Source organism: Aptenodytes patagonicus, chromosome 4 (assembly GCF_965638725.1).
Source record: "Aptenodytes patagonicus chromosome 4, bAptPat1.pri.cur, whole genome shotgun sequence".
NCBI classification, from domain to species: domain Eukaryota; kingdom Metazoa; phylum Chordata; class Aves; order Sphenisciformes; family Spheniscidae; genus Aptenodytes; species Aptenodytes patagonicus.
Genome location: NC_134952.1, coordinates 67,908,979 through 67,926,994, shown reverse-complemented (window position 1 = coordinate 67,926,994; position 18,016 = coordinate 67,908,979). Strand labels below are relative to the sequence as shown.

The 18,016-nt window shown below is 38.9% G+C and overlaps 1 protein-coding gene across 3 annotated transcripts in view; it reads right to left on the bottom strand.

Moving 5' to 3' along the window:
- Nucleotides 1-18,016, bottom strand: part of LRBA (LPS responsive beige-like anchor protein) — a 416,017-nt gene that overhangs the window by 183,986 nt on the left and 214,015 nt on the right. For all 3 annotated transcript variants that reach the window (XM_076337080.1, XM_076337082.1, XM_076337081.1), the window contains exons 37-39: nucleotides 12,930-13,054; nucleotides 5,088-5,234; nucleotides 2,315-2,451 (exon numbers count right to left, since the gene is read on the bottom strand). In XM_076337080.1, the coding sequence (XP_076193195.1) occupies nucleotides 2,315-2,451; nucleotides 5,088-5,234; nucleotides 12,930-13,054 (409 nt within the window). The remainder of the gene's footprint in view (nucleotides 1-2,314; nucleotides 2,452-5,087; nucleotides 5,235-12,929; nucleotides 13,055-18,016) is intronic.

The following is an 18,016-nucleotide window of genomic DNA, read 5'->3' as shown; positions in this document are numbered from 1 at the left end:
ACGAAATTAACAAGTCCGACGGCAGCCGGGGAAACGAACCTCCAGCCAAGCCGCGGCGGCGCCGGGGCGACCCTGCCCAGCGGCAGGCGGGCACCGCCGGCCCCGGCCCCCGCCAGAGAAAGCCGGGCTGCTTCGTCGCCAGCCTCTTCGGCCCCGGGCGCGACAGCCCGCCTGCGTTTCGCAAGTTGCCCGTAGAGTCATCGGAGCGCTTTCCCCAGCGCTGATCCTGGCTCACCTGGCAAAATGGGTTTAGCCCGCGGGGCTACCCTTTCCTTCTGAAAACAGCCCGGGGTAAGAGCGTAAACTCCGATCTTATCGCTGCTGATGCTATCTCCACGGCAGGTTTTTCTTCAGCAGCTTGTCACAATGTTTTCTTTGCGGTAGTTTAGACAAATACACAAGGAACTTAAATTTATCAAACAGATGAAGCCTCATTAATTAAACAGGCCTTCTGAGCTACGGCGGATTAGCATTTTTTTTCCAAGGGGCATTTTCTACAGCAGCTCTAGTCACCGCTGTCAAGGTACAGTAACTTAAGCAGAGGGTGGGGCAGGGAGGCGTTAATGCTTGAAGGAAAGCTGCGTTGTAAGCTCAGTTGCTTTCTAAAATAAAAATATTCAGATTTTATTTTTAGCCCCCCCACCTCACAAGAGACAGTACAAAAGTTGGTTTTTTTTTTCTTTTAAGACCTCCAGCTAAAGTAGCATCACAAGTAGAACGTAAGAGGTGTAGCCTGTATTTCATGTAACCAACTCCTCCTCTTATAGGAACCCAAATAAAATCTCTCAGATACAGGATTAAAGAGACAGTCAAATCAAACCAGAATGCCTACTCACAGTTAAGAAAACAACCACTACCAAATACTCGAAAACAGGACAAAAGAAAGCAAGCTGAATATATGTTGTATGGCAATGTCCCCATAAAACACGTAACAGGAACGGTAAGAATTAGTAACTGTGCTCAAACACCCTATGTGCTAAACATGGAAAACAAGAATGCAGAATAATGCAGATCTCTGAGACTTTCCTGTTGCTAATGCAATACAAAGCAGAACATTTTAGATGGAAAATGCAATACAGTAACATACCAAACTGTCTTTACATTTTATATTTATATCCTTTTTACCATTAAATTTAAAAAAAAAAACAAACCACACTATGGAAGGAGTAAGCATATCAAGATTTTAAGACCTATCTCATACTTGAAATAATTTCAGAAATATTTCAAAAATACTTCAGGACCAAAAGAAAAGTTAAGTCTCATTTATGGTATTGCATAAAAATCACAGTTTTAGTTAATTGCTTATATTAAATTCTAGTCCTAAGAATTTGAGAGCATTGTTTTTCAAAATAAATTTATTCCTTGATAGGATTTGATAATCCCAGTTTTCAGACCCATTGATGCCATTTTTAATACAGACGAGCAATTTAGTCAATAGGAACAAAGAACTGAACTGGTGCTTAACACACAAGGTATTCTCTACAGACAAGCAGAAAACCACTACTTCTTCCAGTGACTTTTTCCCCCTTCACAAAGAAATTATTACCTTGTTTAATGTTAAGCAGATCTTTAAAAAAACCAAGAGCCATCGCTGTGCTTAAATTGGAATGCACGAATATTTACCAATCATGTCATACTTTTGAAATGTTGCTGTGATACTGTAGAAAACATGCAAGTACAACCTTATTAAGCTAATGGCACAATATACTGCCTTTGAAATAGGAATTTTACTGAAGGTTACCAATTTTAAACAAAACACTAGCAACCAAGTAACTCGGAGCAAATAAAGTTTGTGGAAATTAGCAAGTCAGTTCAGAAACGTATTTTAAGAGGGCAATTATGTTTTCTGCTTAGGCACAATAAATAATAACAGGCCCTGTAAAATCTGTTATAGAATAATATGACACAGAAGCGCTGAAAACTTACGAGTGTAGGAAGTTTAGCACTATGTTACACTGGCACTATATAAAAATAGGAAAGTAAAACAAAGCGTTTGGGCTAAAAGCCTCATTGAACTTTCCAGTATTCACACAGGCCTGTGATTCAAGATGTCTTTATTTCAGATGCCTCCCTGGAGCTTTATTCGCAGCAAGCTAATTAACATTCAAGTAGGGTCGAATTGTGGGAGGGGGAGAAAAAGGAGAAGGAAAGGAGGTGTCACCTACGTGAAGTTCAGTAACATATATGGTCAGTCACAAACTTATTGAAGCAGGAACACTGCCGACCAATAGAGGTAAAGGAAGTCGAATGAAGAATTAAAGCTCTTGGGTAATTTGTCATCATCTCTCAGAGCTCAGGGTCAATGATCTCTTACCTTTGGGTCGATTTTCTTAAAACTGGGATCTTCTTCATCCACCTCAAAGTAGAGCTCAGAAAGAGTGATGGAAAGAGTGCCTTTCATTACTACTGAGGGTGCCACAAGCTGAGCTGGTGTGCTTAGGGCAACTGGACCTGCCAAAGAGTGAAAACACCAACAATATTCAAAACAGAAAAGAGCGCGAGTGCAAATTATTTGCTTTTCAAGCCTAGAACATCAAAATAAATAAAGCGAAGAGCATAGCTCTTCCTTAAAAAGCAAAACTCTCTTTATCCTGGTAAAGAACATATGTAATAGATTTACAGTGTCTCTGTGCTGCCGAACATTGAAGCAGCTACAATTGCAAACTGATACATACATTATACGTGCCAGCGCTGGCTTTAGCATGGCAGTATATAGTTTTTCTCAGACGCATTTTCTTTTCGAGAAACTTTGGGAGTTGCATACCTTTTGTTATATGCAATATAGAGAGTGCACACATGAACACTTGAAATCTTACTGTCAGATGTGTTCTTTAGGTACTAGAGAGTTCTGATAGCTTTCCACAAAGACGAACCATAGCAGTCAAGGCTCAAATTTGTCCAACTGTAAAGTGTTCCCTCATGGATGCTAGAAATCTATTGTTAAGGTTATGCAATGTTATAGAACCCAAAGTAAAATGTTTTAAAGATGCTTTTGATTCCACGTTAAATATTGTTGAAGGATTTCATACAGTGTTAGTGTAGCTTGGGGACTGTGGGAGTAAACAGCTGGAGGGTTGGTTTCCAACTGAATGAATTTTTATTGGAATAATCACATCTCCACAGGGCTTATCACAGGGACAAATCAGACTACTACTGAAAACAATAGTTTCAGCATAGATCTGACAATGCAGAACCTATTATATAAACTAACGCATACAGAAAGAAAGCAGGTTAGGTGTGTCATCCAGCTGATTAAGAGGTAAGGAGATGAAGTTACTTGGCTGTAGTATTATCTGACTTTCGTAAAACAGTGGAAGATATGGAAGTGGCATAGACAATTTTGTTTTAATAAAGCATCTATAAATGAGGTACACACGTTCAGGTAATCAACGTGAGAATAACTGACAAAAAATTCAGATGAATTGTCATTTCCATCGATTGTTAGGAGGGTGATGGTCCTTAATCTCGCATCAATCTCAATGTGTGCCACTAGGACAAAAGAAGAGATGCTCTGCTGAGATCAGAGCAGCTTTGCCCTGTATTCCCAATGTACAAATACATTGTGTTTGCAGATGGGCATGAGATAGCTGCGGAACTGCCATGATTTCCCAAAGCTCACCCCCACAAATGGATGAAATAAGCAGTTATGTGTTCTTTTGCTGTCTCCCTTTGCCCTCTGTACATTAGCATGTAATCCAGAGGAGAAATAACATTTTTTCAATCACTCGCAGACATTCAATTACAGGGCAAGCAGACAGCTGCAGAAGCTGGGGCAGTCCAGGTCCTGTGGAAGACCCCTGACAATTTCCACTTCATTTCTAACCCACACCACTTTATTAGTGAGGATTACTTCTTAATCCTATTGCCATTGTCAAGATTATATAATTAAACTCCCCTTTCACCTCTATTACAGTATGAATGCATTACTCGAACCAATGAATGAATAATAAAAGAGAAGGAAACACGGAGAAGGCTGTTGAGAAGGAAGCTCGTGGTAGAAAGGGAAAAAAAAAAGACTCACATACAGAAAATGCCATTGCATTATTCTCCCATTACTTTATTTTACTTCACTCTTCCCACGCAGGTTTTCTTTTTTCATTATGCTGCATTTTTAACTTAGCTTTTAAAAAAAATACAGAGTGGAATGCAGTTCAAGGATAAGCAAACTGCCAATAAATAATCACTTCCAGTAATTTCACTGACTTATCATACGTATGATACATATCAATGTGAGATTATACTACTAGCTTCTCAGGGAACCAGAATTATCCAAGAAATGACATTTTTCTCTGAAGTAAATGTACATGGGATACCAGTTGAGAAAACAGAAGAACACAGAGAAGTTTGCATTTTCCCTGTAAAACCCACGTTCCTCAAATAACAATGGAGACTCTTTCATAACTCCCAGTCCCTGAACCGAGGAGGTTACTCTGGTTTTACATTTTGAACTGTACAGCAGTGGACCCACTCCACTCACTGCAACATCAGCAAAGGTTGCGTGCGACTGAGTAAAATCAAGTTCAAAGATCTGAAGTACTATTTCTTCTTCATAAAAAAGGAGTGAAGTCTAGTAGACTGTGGTCTGTGGAGAAGGGACTTCAATGGGGGAATGACAGAGGGTTTAAAGGAGTTAAATCCAGTGAGTGTACAAATCCTTGAAACCCAAGTAAATAACCAATACATAAAATTTTATAAACTCAGGAAAAAATTGAAGCTCTCCAAAGCCTTTAATTACAGACAACTTGCCTAATTGTCCACTAGGTCTAAAGATTTGAGAAGTGGAATGAGGTCAAAACCAAAGAAAGGAAGCCCTTTTCAAGCTAGAGCTACTTTCTCTAAGGAAGGTTTCCTAGAATACAGACATCTACTGCAGAAGCAAGAAGGTTATAAAAGCCAGAGAAAGAAAATGCACAACTCTCCTCAAGAAAAGCCTCAGCATCTGAGGTGCACAGAAAATGATCTTAACGACCCAATTATGGGACGGAACAATTTATCAGTGTGTATGCCAAAACATGACCCACTGCAGAGCAGGGGAGATCACTTAAATAGTAAAGAAGCTGAGGAGAAAATTAGATAGCTGAAGTTACCCGTTAAGTTCTCCACTTCTCTTTCCTCCATGAATGACATGATATCGTCGTCGCCTTCCAAGAGCATCTCACTTTCTGAGTTCTGATTTCCTAAAACTTGACTCTTGATGGACTGCTTTCCTTTAACAAGTATATCCTCATCAGGAGCTGAAATGAAAGAGAGAGACATTGCTATCTGTCAGGTCTCAGAGGCAACAGTAACAGAGAGTGTAATTTTTTTTTTTTTTTTAAATGAAAATTCAGGAAGAAAACTGTTTAGGACTAGCTTTGGGAAGTACCTGTCTTAATCCTCTAATGTTAGGACACAAGCCTGCTCAAAACTATCCAGAGCTCTCTGCAGCGTTTAACTCTACTTCAAGCGTTTATGACAGAGGGGGAAAGGATACAGCAGACTCTCTTCCCCCGCAACCTTCCTTTGGAAGTTGAGTTCTCCTGCTGGAAGCAGGTCCCGAGTGCCTGGTGTGTTAACCTGACTCTCAAACCCAGGGTTCAAGCACCGGTTTGCTCTGGCAGCAGCAAGCAGAGACAGTCCCCCTTGCCAGGCAGGGGACCACCGCCGCGACGAAACCGAGCACGCCCCAGAGACCACGCGGAGGACGCCACGGCGGGCCAGCGGCGGCAGGACGGTGCCCGGCGGGCCGGGAGCGGCGGGAGCCGCGCGCGCCCCGCCGCTCCCCGCGGGGCCGCCGCCGCGCCGGGACGGCACCGGGGGCAGCGCAACAGGCCGACGGCGGCGAGCGGGGGCCGGCCTCGGCCCCGCAGACCCGCAGCAGCTGGGGAAACGGGGCAGGAGAGGCAGGCGGGGAGGGGGCCGGCCCGGGGGGCTCGCCTCCACGGCGGCACAAGCGAGGTACGCTTCGCCCGGCCACGGCTCCGCTCCGCACCGCCCGGGGCGGCAGGTCGGGGCTTCCGCGGCGCAGGGCTGCGGGAGGCGGCGGCAGCCCGGGGGGAAATCCCCTGAGGGCGGGCCGAACGCCCCCGGGAGCGGGGGAGGGCGAAGGGGCGGCCTCCCGCACCGCCGGAGCTGCAGACCCGGATCCCTGCCGCTCCCGTTAGCGACGCGGTCAGCCAGGAACGATACGTGGATTTCGTGAGGCAGAAAAGCATGCACCCCGCCTCACCAGCCTGGGCCATGAAGGGCAAGAAAAAAATTAAAAAAATCAGCCACACGATCACGGCTGGAGGCAGAGAAAAGCGTGCACCTGCTTCCAAGAGGCACAGCGAAACGGTACCCGGTCCTTACAAGGGACATTTCTATGCTCACATTTGAATTTTCGGAATGGACGAGAAGTAAACAAAAAGCTCGTTTTACCTAGAGCTCATCTTTCACGCTGCACACGGTAACCGGGCAGGCAAACGTGCCGCTGCCGTGCCTGAGCAGTGCCCCCCCCGCCCCGCCCGGCCGCAGGCGCACACCCGGCCCGCTCCCGCTCCCGCTCCCGCAGGGGAGGCCAGCACTGGTCAAGGGAGCGCCAGCGTTCCTTGGGAGCGTTCCTCATCTCGTCTCGGCTCTGCTAGGTCGAAATCTATTTTATTTATATTACTAGCTCAAAGCTGCAGCAGGGAAGAAAAAAAAAAAAAAAGAAGAAAAAAAAAAATGAGGCGATCGCTCCCTCTACACGTAAGTTACCACTTGCTGTGGTAAAATCCAAAAAACCAGCGGTATGTGTGTTGTTTGGGGTTTTCTGAAGTTCAAAATAAAAATACTATTTCTTAAAAAACAGGCTGAGAATGCCCATGGCACAGCCGTGCTCTGAAAAACATTCACCAAACGCATCAGGACCAACTAACTTCAACACATTGCTCATGGCTTTCTCTGATCGCTGCCATACTTGATTTGAAGTTCCACTGGCTTACTTTAAAAATATGTTAATCTGCAAACATTTACAGAAGGCAGCAATTCCCCAGTGGCAATCTATAAAGTTTAAATTGTTGAAGTAAATATATGCACATAAAGGGCAAATAATAAACTTCTCAATTAAGTGAAAACTAAAAAAGAAACACAAACAAAAAACCCCACCCCAAACCACCAAATACCCTGCTTTTGGTTTAGGCCTTGAGCTTAGAAAAAACCCAAACAACAACAAAAACCCAAAACAAAAACAAACCACAAAGAAAAGGAAGTTTAACTTGCCATACAAAATAAAATGCAATTTATGCACGATCCTTTCTCCCCAACCAATAACTGCCACTTGTAAGTAAGCCTTTAAAAATAGATTATTTTAAAGCTTTAACTGTATTATATAAACACAAATTTTACTTTCTTCTAAAATGTGCTCATGTAAATAATGATAACTCAGATTCTGGAGCTGTTCAACATGAGTTGAAAACCTTCTAGTCATGGAAAATATGCAGCTGATATTTAGAAAGGTTTTCCTGTAATTAACTCCCCCTTGAGGATTTTAAGTTAGCAGCAGTAAAATTACCAACAGTATACTAATATACACCACATGCACTGTTACTCAGTGGCCTACTAGCATTCTCTTGAAGATAAGAAAAAGTAAAATAGAACAAAACCATCCCAGGCATAAAGTCAAAGATAATAATTTTATTTTTTTTTTTTAATACAGGCGAACTATATTTGTTGTTTCAAAAACCCCGTCTCTACTGTGCATACCTGCCATTTTTGCTTCCTTTACTACAATCTATTTGTGTTATACCGAAGGTGCTATTTCAAACTAGCCTTCTACCTATTAAGATTGAATTGAGAGCAAAGATCATACTTGGCACAACTTGTCCAAAATACTAGTATGTCCTTCAGTCTTTCTTCTCATCTACCATTAGGAAAAAATAAAACCAGTACAGCAACTTCCAAGACAAAGATGACTGGACAACAGAAATATACACCTCCTGCCTCATCTTTGTCGCTTACTCAGATTTTATTTCTTTCCCCAACTAATGGTATTATACTGATCCAAAAACATACGTCTTATGTAACTGCCTTTTTCAATAAAAGATTTTAGGCCGTAAGTTATTTTAGTCCGTTTTTGTAAATTTTTATCATCTCTCTGCATACGATGTTAGTTACCCACATCTCCTGACATGCATGAAACGTGTATACACACAGGCACAGGAAGATGCAGAGCCTGTCTACGCATCTGCAGATACTAATTACTGGAAGGCAGTAAGACATCACACTGAACCAGAATCTGCTTTTTCTGTACTGACTTGAATAAAGCACCACACCTGCAACCAACACACACACTCTCACTTGAGTATCTGTATACAACTGAATATATTCCACATGGATTCACCTATTTTCTGTAAATAAATGCGCTTATGTAGGTAGGCCACGGTCTAGTTCTCTTTCTCTATTTAGTGATTAGATACACATAGGACGGAGCATGACATCGTGTGACCTATTCAGTTCCCATGTATGCACATAGGTATATTACACTGGATTCCATATTTCAGGTCCCAAACCCTGCTCCGTCATCTGCTAACCCAAACCGCTCTCTGCCAGGCCTGCCTATTCTTGGCATGACTGGAGCTTCCGGCTCCAATCCTGCAGATCTAAGCATACGTTCACATACACCTTTTCAAGATCAAGACCTCAAGGCATGGCCTATGTATTGCACAGGACATAACAGCCTGCTGGCAGAGTATTTATCTAGCACAGCAATTTCATTATTATAATTCATCAGTGTAATTACATGCAATCCTTCCCAAACTGCTCTCTAAGACCCAGTTTCTTCAAGTAGCTTTTTGGAAACAGATCTCTGAATCTGCAGAAAGTCTTATTTATTCCAGTTAAATCTCTGGAACACTTGGGTGTAAAAATAATAGTTCAGCTTATGTTGCTGAACAAGCTTAAGGCATTCACGGAACGACAGATTATTTCAAATTGTTTGTCTACAACTTAACCTTACCTGCAAAATACAATTTTTAAAAGCCATTTGAAAAATAAAGTATTGGAAAGCACGACACAGGAGATATTTTTTTTTTTTTTTTTTTTATATGTCTGGTAAATATATCAGGAAAAGCAATTCAGGGAAAGGATGCATTAAAAAACCCTTACCATCTATTCTTTAAAAAGGGCTCCCAGAAGCCTGCCTCTAGTCTTCCTATTTGTTTAAATAGATAACAATGGAAAAAACAACCACCTTCACATCAGATTTTTAAAATATTCTTTTTAAGACTTCTTTTTCATCCCTTGAGTTGAAGGAAAGAAAACTGACCAGTCGATTGCAATACTGTAGGTGATCAGCTGCTAGTCCCTTGCAGTCACAAAGCTCTGAACTCTGCCTATTGCCTTGATGGAAATGCTACAGACTGTTTTAATCCCCCTCTCCCCAAGTTTTTAACAAACGTCAATAAAAAACAACAAATCACTTGTTAAAAAGCTTGGTAGGGTATTTTCTAGCAGCTAAAGATTCTCTCACAACATATTGTATTTGGAGGTCAATCTAAAAATACCAACAGGTTTAAAGTACTCATTTTTTGCACTTTGACACCTATATAAGTATTTTGGTTTAATTTCTAAACAATGGGTGAAAGGGAGAACAGAAAAGACTTAACTCTTTCCATCCCAAACTTTTTCTACCAAAGTACCTTTACCTCTTCTTTTCTTCCCCCACAATACACTACTAGACTGACTTTTATAAATAGCCATTTTGGAAGGATTTCTCTCCCCCCCCCTTTGAAAAATTACCTAAAGCCTTTTTTTCCCAAGCAAGTTAATGTGAACTTGGGAATGGCAATTAAATTGTCAGAATTAAAAAATTTGTTTTTAACTAGAAGGTAGCCAGAAGTATAGTCATGGGGCTGGTATTGATTGTCTGAACAGAGAACATTAGTCTTCAGGTATTTATTCTGCCACCTCTGCACCAGAGGTTCTCCTTCAAATCAAATCAATCCCTGGAAAAGATTGGTTCTTGCTACTAAGACACATAACTAGGCTGCAACAGAGCTGATTGTTGTTGTTCTCTCTAGGTTTTACTGAACAATATCTAGGCTTCTGATTGCTTCTGAATAATTTTCACAGTTGCAAATTGTCATCCTTCCTAGACTGTGAGCTCTCTGGGGTGTAGAATACATCTGGTTTTATTTGAAAGACACCAAGCAGTTGATAATATGTATCTATGAATGAAAAGTGTGCTAAAATCCATGCTTTCAAGCATGGTTACTGCAACAGTACTTTTCCATTATTTATGCATTATTTTCTCCTGTCTCCCTTTTGGCAAAATCCCGTATGCCCAATTTTAGGTTTTTGTTTTGCTCTGTTTTGTTTTGAGAAAAGCTTAAATAGGCAGTAGGGAACCTTTTATTCATTATTTAAAAATGCTTTTGCTTCAGAGACATGTAAAATTAATTGAAATAGAATAATTAATGATAAATTATTGATAAGGAATCATAAAATACCGCGGCAAATGTTCTGCGAATTCTAAGGATATCTACATCATGAAAACAGGGCCTGAAAGTCTGGTTCCAAAAATCTGTAAAGAATTGGATTTTCTGACCTGAAATTGGTTAATATTAAAAGTTTATAAACACAATTCAGAAAGAAATAGATCAAGTGACCACCCCAGTTGACCTGACAACTGTACCTTCTGAGACTTAAAGAAAAAAAAAAACACCAAAAAACCCAAAAACACCACACAAAAAACCCAAACCCAAAACAAAACCGTAAAAAAACCAACCACCTTTGTATTCCTATACATTATATATAGTTTCCAGTTGAACTTGAATTTGTACTTTGGTCATCTGTTTTATACCTTGCCAGTGGAAGGTCCTGAACAAGACAGTTGCATATGTATATACGCTCAGTTAGGCAGAGAGTAATTATATTTTCAGGCACCACATTAAATAACAACTTAAGGTAAACTTGAATATTCACTGGATAGATAAAGAAACAGAATGGCAACAGATAACAAAGGCAGTATGCAATTAAATTCAGAATAAAACAACATCAAGAAATTAAATATAATAGAAGCCTGTTAAGGATGTCAAATTCTGAACAGAAAGGCGGACAGAAAACAATTAGCTCTATTTAAATTACCAGGGTTAGCTATCAGCTATGCTTATTAGCTACCTATGAAATAGGGCTACTTTTATTCACTCTTCTTTTGTATTGACAAAAATTGTAGTCCTGTCAATTACAAACTGAGTATGAGCCATAGCTCGTGAAATATAGCATGGATTAGTGAAAATATCACATTACTATGAAAGATGAATAATTGTATTAGTGTTTACTTATGGAAGAATCAGTTACACAAGTATAGGTAGGAGCTCTAAATATTTTGCAGTAAAAACATTTTTCAGTATTTTGGTAAACAATATAAGGATTAAATACAAAAATATGAGTAGAATACATAAAACTGTGACAAGATCTATTTAATTTGAAGTAAACATAATATTAAAGGGGGGCAGTTGTTGTTTATCGATGGAGTATTAAACAGAGAGAAACCTTGTGCCCTTAAAGTCCATGGCGTAGAAACAACACAGAGTATTAAGAACAACAAGCCCCAAAGCAAAAAGTGGGTTAATTAATTCTACATCTTGTTCCTCTTTCTATAGGCAAAGATGTAGGGCTCTACGAACATTGCTTTCAGATCACTTTATTGACTATTCTCTGTATGGTCATTTATTTTAGAGGACTGATGTCACATTTAGCATTATATCAGCTGACATATTGTAGACATTTTCTTCCAGAAATGGCTCTTTAAGGCTGAGTGCAAGAGGTTAGGATGCCTGATGGAAACTAACTTTACGACAGTGATGTTCTCCTATATTCATACAACAGTCTTAATACTTTTAAATTAGCATAAAGTTTATGCCTCCACATATGTGTGTGTATACATACACACATAATATATGTGTGTGTGTGTATAGAATTCACAGACTAAAAAAGAAAAAAAAGACCTAAATTTAAATTATTCTATTCCATGACATGTACCTTCAAGGTGAAGGGTACTCAGCTTTAATTATAAGAAATTATTTTTTAATATAAAAAAAGATTTTTCTACCTTATCAATGTAGAATCAATGTATCTTCATTAGATCGCAAAGACATAAAATTCTAGACTAAAACCCAAAGTTCACTAGCTTTGGGTGTTTGTTTGTTTATCTTTTTGGTTTATTATAGAATTCTCAAACTGATTATTGTATTAGTCTTGTAAATACATTCCTCTAGAACAGACATAGCAGCATGTAGCTGAGTGATCTCTGATAATAAAAAGGGTGAAAAAACCCCAATCTCTTAAAAAATGCAATCTCCTTTTTTAAAATCACCAGGTAGAAATCATCATTATCATTTGCTGCTTGAACAATACTTTACGTTTCAGCATTTGTTACTATTTCTTCCATATCAAATTCTTGCAGAAAAACTTGAGGACTTAAACATAAGCAAAGGTCTGAATACAGTTTAGCTTTAGAAGTGTTATTTTTCTTTTAATGTATCTGTAGCAATAGGCAGATATGTGCTAAGGCTAACTGAAATAATTGCTGTGGGTTTCTGAACAGGGAAAGAACAGGGAAAACTTATTCTGAAGTTACTAAAGCATAAATAGGTAATTTACCGCAAGAAAGTGTGTCCAGGGATTAATGGCAAAATTGCATCCACTTTTCTTCTGCTTAGTGAGAACTATATTTGTAATCATTGTATGCAAAGTATGCACAACGTGCCAGCTCAACTAAGATGTAATGAAGAGGTTTAAGAAATACTAACATTGCTTATATGAAGTAACGGTCAGTTTATCTTTGTATTGAACGTGTCTGAAATGCAATGGCAAAAGCCTTTGGCATTTGGGACAATTTTCTAGCATCTTATAGCAATGAAGGTCTAGTCTTTACTGCCACATACTGTAACCTGCTGCTATTGGCAAGAAGCAGATTCTACACTGACCATGTTCTCCGGCTGCTTTTAGTGTCGCTTCAGGATGTGTCGATCCAAGGGGGTTACGCACAAATCGTCGCCGGCGCCGCAAGTCATCTTCCCAGTAGTCAAGGCGCCAGAACTCACGAGGACGACTACAATGAAACAGAGGAGCCACATATGTTAGCAATTATCAAACAGCATGGTAGCGCTGAATTTCTGCATAAAGCTCTCCTTGTTTGCACTGCTTTTGCCTTTTTTTTTTTTTTAACCTCCCCCCTTTCTGCAATCTTTTACTTAGGTATGTCCTTGAAAATAACAATATCACCTTCCAGTCTAAGGAACTCCTTTCCCTTTTTTCTTGGAAGGTGAAATGAGCACTAAATACATCATTTTGAAATGAATTGCTGACAGTGTGATCAGTTTCCCCACACTCTAGTGGCATGTGCTCCGATTTCAGCCTCATTTCAGCCTCAGCAGGGCACCTTTCTCAGTGACTGCATTTATAAACCAGAATAGGGAAAAGGCTATTATAAATATGGTATAGCATTACCTATATTAATCAAAGTCTGTCCCCCTTCATTTTTCTTCCTAATTTGTGCCTTTTTGCACAAGGTCAGTAAATCATACCATGAATTCTTGGTCCAGAAAGTGTTAACTTTAATGAATACCTCAGTTACATGGTTATGTATGTGATAATAAAATATTACTCTGTTTAGATGTGCAGGAATTTAATTAAAATAATCTCTTAAAATATTCATTACATTTAGCCCCTGAGGCTTAGAACAACACAAGAAAATGCATTTCTTTTCCATTTACTGTTTTTAAATAAACCATTCCAGAAGAGTGAAACAGCAATCTATTTTCGAGCAAATCAGATTGGATTTCTGGTTTATGTAGTTGTGTTTTTACATTTAATTAAAAACTACATGTTATGATGTGTAATAATTGCTATATTGAAGGCATACTTTTAAAAAATTACATCTAGAAAAGGTTATATCAAATTCATTATTTTCCATTGTATGCTCCAAATATATGTAGATCTTTTTAATATGGTCATATATAAGTGCCAGTTACTATCTTGTTAGATGATCATGAATGAATGCCACTGTAAGACAGTATTTTAGCCCAGAGAATGTACAAAAAAATGCCAATTTCAGGTATAGCAAATAAACAAACAAAAAATGCCTGAAGCATAGAATAGCCATGATAGCCTGAAAACCTGTATGCCCAAATTAAAAAACACTGATTTTGTTTGTTAACATAGCTAATATTAAAACAATAGATGAAAATGCATATATATTCCATTCCTGGTCCAGGAGCTAATAGAAAGTATACCTGTCAACACTGACAAATGAATAGCCACAACTAATTTAGAGATCACAATGTTAAAAATACTTGGTATCTACATTCTTAGTTTTGAGGTCTAAAGGCAGAAATGAGTTTTATTTAAGGTAAATCAAGGTTTCAAACAAACATGGTAACAAATGCCAGAATAATTTGCATAACCCTACTCTCAAACACAATTTGTAGACATTAAAAATTGTGACTGAAAATAATCTTATAAAAATGGAGAGTGTCTTTGCATCTACCTTCATTAAAATCCTATGCCTTTTTCTATCACCAAAGAAAAGGCAGTGCTATTCTTCATCTTCCTGATTTCTTACTTTCAGAAAAACACTGAAGTATTGGAATCAAATGCCCCAGTATCTTATTTTCACACTTTGTGTGTGTTACAATCATGCTGAAATTTGAATGCTTTGATTATAAAATCCAATGATTTTGGATTAATTAACCAAACAAAAATTACAGAACACCGGAAGATTATGGGTTTATTCAAAGGTCGATTAATAACTTAAAATTCTCCATTAGTGATTACAGAAAAAAGGCAGAACACAGCTGGCTATGTGCATGCCTTTGATAGTCGTAGAGCATGGATAGGCACTTCATCATTCTGCCTTCCTACATTTATCTGTTAAAATTATTATCAAATATCAGCCAGGATGCAGTCGTGAATCACAGACTGCTCCTCGTCTTCAGGGGAATGATACAATGAGGGTCTATTCATCAGTATGGCAATCGGCACAAGTAATTAGTTCCCTAGACTGAGATCTCCTGCAAAGCTTATTTCAGTCAGCACCACAAACATATGACAATGAAAAGCTAATGGAAGCCGCTAAAATTTGTTAACCTCTTCTGCCATCAATCCTTCTGATATTCTGTGCTACAGTATTATGCAAAGATGGTAAATTATTAATTTGTCATTCATCTATCTTTCTACAGTTTTGATAGAATTAAGTGATGCCATTCTTCTGGACAACAATTACAATTATACTACATTACAAAACTATGCCAAAATTATTAGAAAAATAGGTAACTGATCAGGCACAAAGTATTATCCTGAAACATAATATATCTTTAGTCCCCTACTTTTATTTTCAGTTGGGGATACAAAATTTGCATAGGATTCCATCTCCTTCACCGGTGCGCTGATTATTCACAAACAACAACGTATCAACCATTAAACTGTGTATTTGGGTATTTATAACTATTGGCAACCACTGTATTATGAGGTTAAAAAAAAAATCTACTCTCTACACATAGAAAAATATCCAACAAAAACCCACACAGCCAAAAATAAACACCTATGTTGTCTAATTCTTACCAGTGAGCCATTTTTGAGAGCAGCTACTGGGACAAATGCATATTAGTACCAATATAAGCCAGTATACTACAGAGCTACTCTAGAACAACTAGCTTACTAGTAAGATTGATTAACCACTGCAGTCCCGTCCCCAAAAGGCAATGCTGTACCATGCAGACTTTGTACCTCTGCAGCCAGGGGGAGACAGACATAAATATTGCTCTGATTCGGGCAGAACTGACTGCTGAAGGACTGAAGAATTATGAAGCAAAGGGCCAAGTAAGCAGATATTGGGAACAGTATAGTGCCATCGACTACGGGGGACATTTGACAACAGAAGTTTCCGGCCCTACAATACAGGCTGCCATATGGACTAAAGGTGCTATATGGACTGGATCAATGAACGTTAAGTACTCAATTAGTGTAAGTGCAAGAGCAACATTTCTCAGGGGATTGGGGATTTATGAATTATAAATCATATGATTTGCATGGATTTGTCAGGGTCCCCTCTAACATGATACACAGTAATTAGTGGTTCCTTGGTAACAATATTGACTGAATAGAAACAAAGCTTTGATATTAAATATTTTATTCAAATAGCGTAACCATTATATTGCTTTATTTTTCAAACGGTTCCCCAAATTACCAGGCTATGTACTCAGAATTGAGATAAAACCTTCCTCTCAATTCCCATGTAACTAACTAGATCATTACAATTGTACAGAGATGAGAAGAAATACAGAATGACCAATATAACCTGTATTCTCAGTACTTCGAGTGTGTCATGCAAAAGAAAAAGTCACTTCACTGTGGTCAATGGGAAGAAGCTTAAACGCTCACAGATCTTCATTCCAAGAACAAGAAACCTATTTTTCCTACCAGTTTCAAAGATTAACAAAATTGGAAATAAAACATACCAACTGGTGTACTAGTTTTATTATGGTGTTATAGCAAAGGAATTTTAGGTGTGGGAATTACCTATTGGTCCTTATACCCTATAGGAGATTTAAATCGAATTTAAGCAATAAAACGAGCGAATGATGAGAAGATCATGCGATTGCTGAAGAATTACTTCTTGTAACGCCTTATCCATTGTGTATTCAAGATATTCTGCTACCTCTATGACCACAGAAAAGAAGCAGTCAGCACGCTAGCATGGCTAGAAAAGGGACACTGCAAGGTGGGGAAGAGGAAAGAAAATGTAAATCTACAAAAGCAATAGTTTGAGAGGTCTTCGGGCTGTACTTAGGCCACCAGTTAATCGAGAATGAATTTTAGTATACCACAGAAGCATCCATTCGGATCCATAGATTAGTGAAGTACTAAATAAACAAACAGCACAGAAAAGAGAAACAAAGAAAAGGAAAGAAAGGCAAAAGCAGCACAGCATTATAGAAATCTTCTGCAGAGACAGAGGATGACTAGAGCTCTAAATGACCTCTTCTATCTAGAAGGCTATCTAGCCTTAAAGGCAAGAAAACCCACTCACACGAAAGACAATTGCAACAAACTTAAAAGCAGATGGAAACTAGCGTGTGTATGCCCTCGAAAAAATGTGTTGTTATGAAGACTTAGACCAGCACAGTCTGCTATTATAGTCTTTGCACAGTCTACTATTTAAAGAAAAACAGTTCTTGCTCTGCTGTATGGCAATTATGTACATTAAACACAGATATGAAACATTAGTCAACGTGAATTTTGTACTGCTAGAAATGATTGCAGTGACATATCCGGAAGCCAAGGCTGTTCCCAGGCCACAGAACAAGAACACAGGTGGTGATCATGACATAAGCATAATACCTCATTCACATGCCCTAAACCTATGTGAAGATACCAAGATAAATTTCCAGATGACATACTCCTCATTGGAACTCTAACTGTAGAGTTAAGCAGATAAGTCAATCTCCAAACCTAATCACCCCTTGGTCTCTCCCCTAAGACCATCAGCAAGGCAATCAATCAGCGATGGCAATTTCTAAGGTGTAAATGCTCGAACACAGAGACCCAGGCTAAATTAGTTTCATAGGCAAGGAAACACAGAGCGGCAACACCCCTTATTCATCAGTAACAACAGTATAGATTTGAAAGAAAACCTGGAAGGCGGCGGCTCTGCAATTTCTCCATCACTGACTGCAAGCCTACCACAACTTCTGGTTTTAATTTATTCAGCACTTTGGTTGCAATGGCTCATCAAATGCACAGTATCAGGTGCTACTTCCAAATTACATGAAAGAGCAATCATCGAACACAAATCGTGATGCCATATTTTTAAGAAAACGTATGCTGGATTATTTTAATGCTGTTCAGGAACATTTCTTGCTCTGTATCTAGGTAACTTTTGCTTCCATGTAAAATACTTCAAGAACTCAAGCCAGACATCTGCTGCAAGATACACAAACATTTTTCTCCAAAAAAAGAAGCAATAAGCATTCGCATTTGATTGTCAATCCAAAGATAAAAGTGCTGAAGTTCT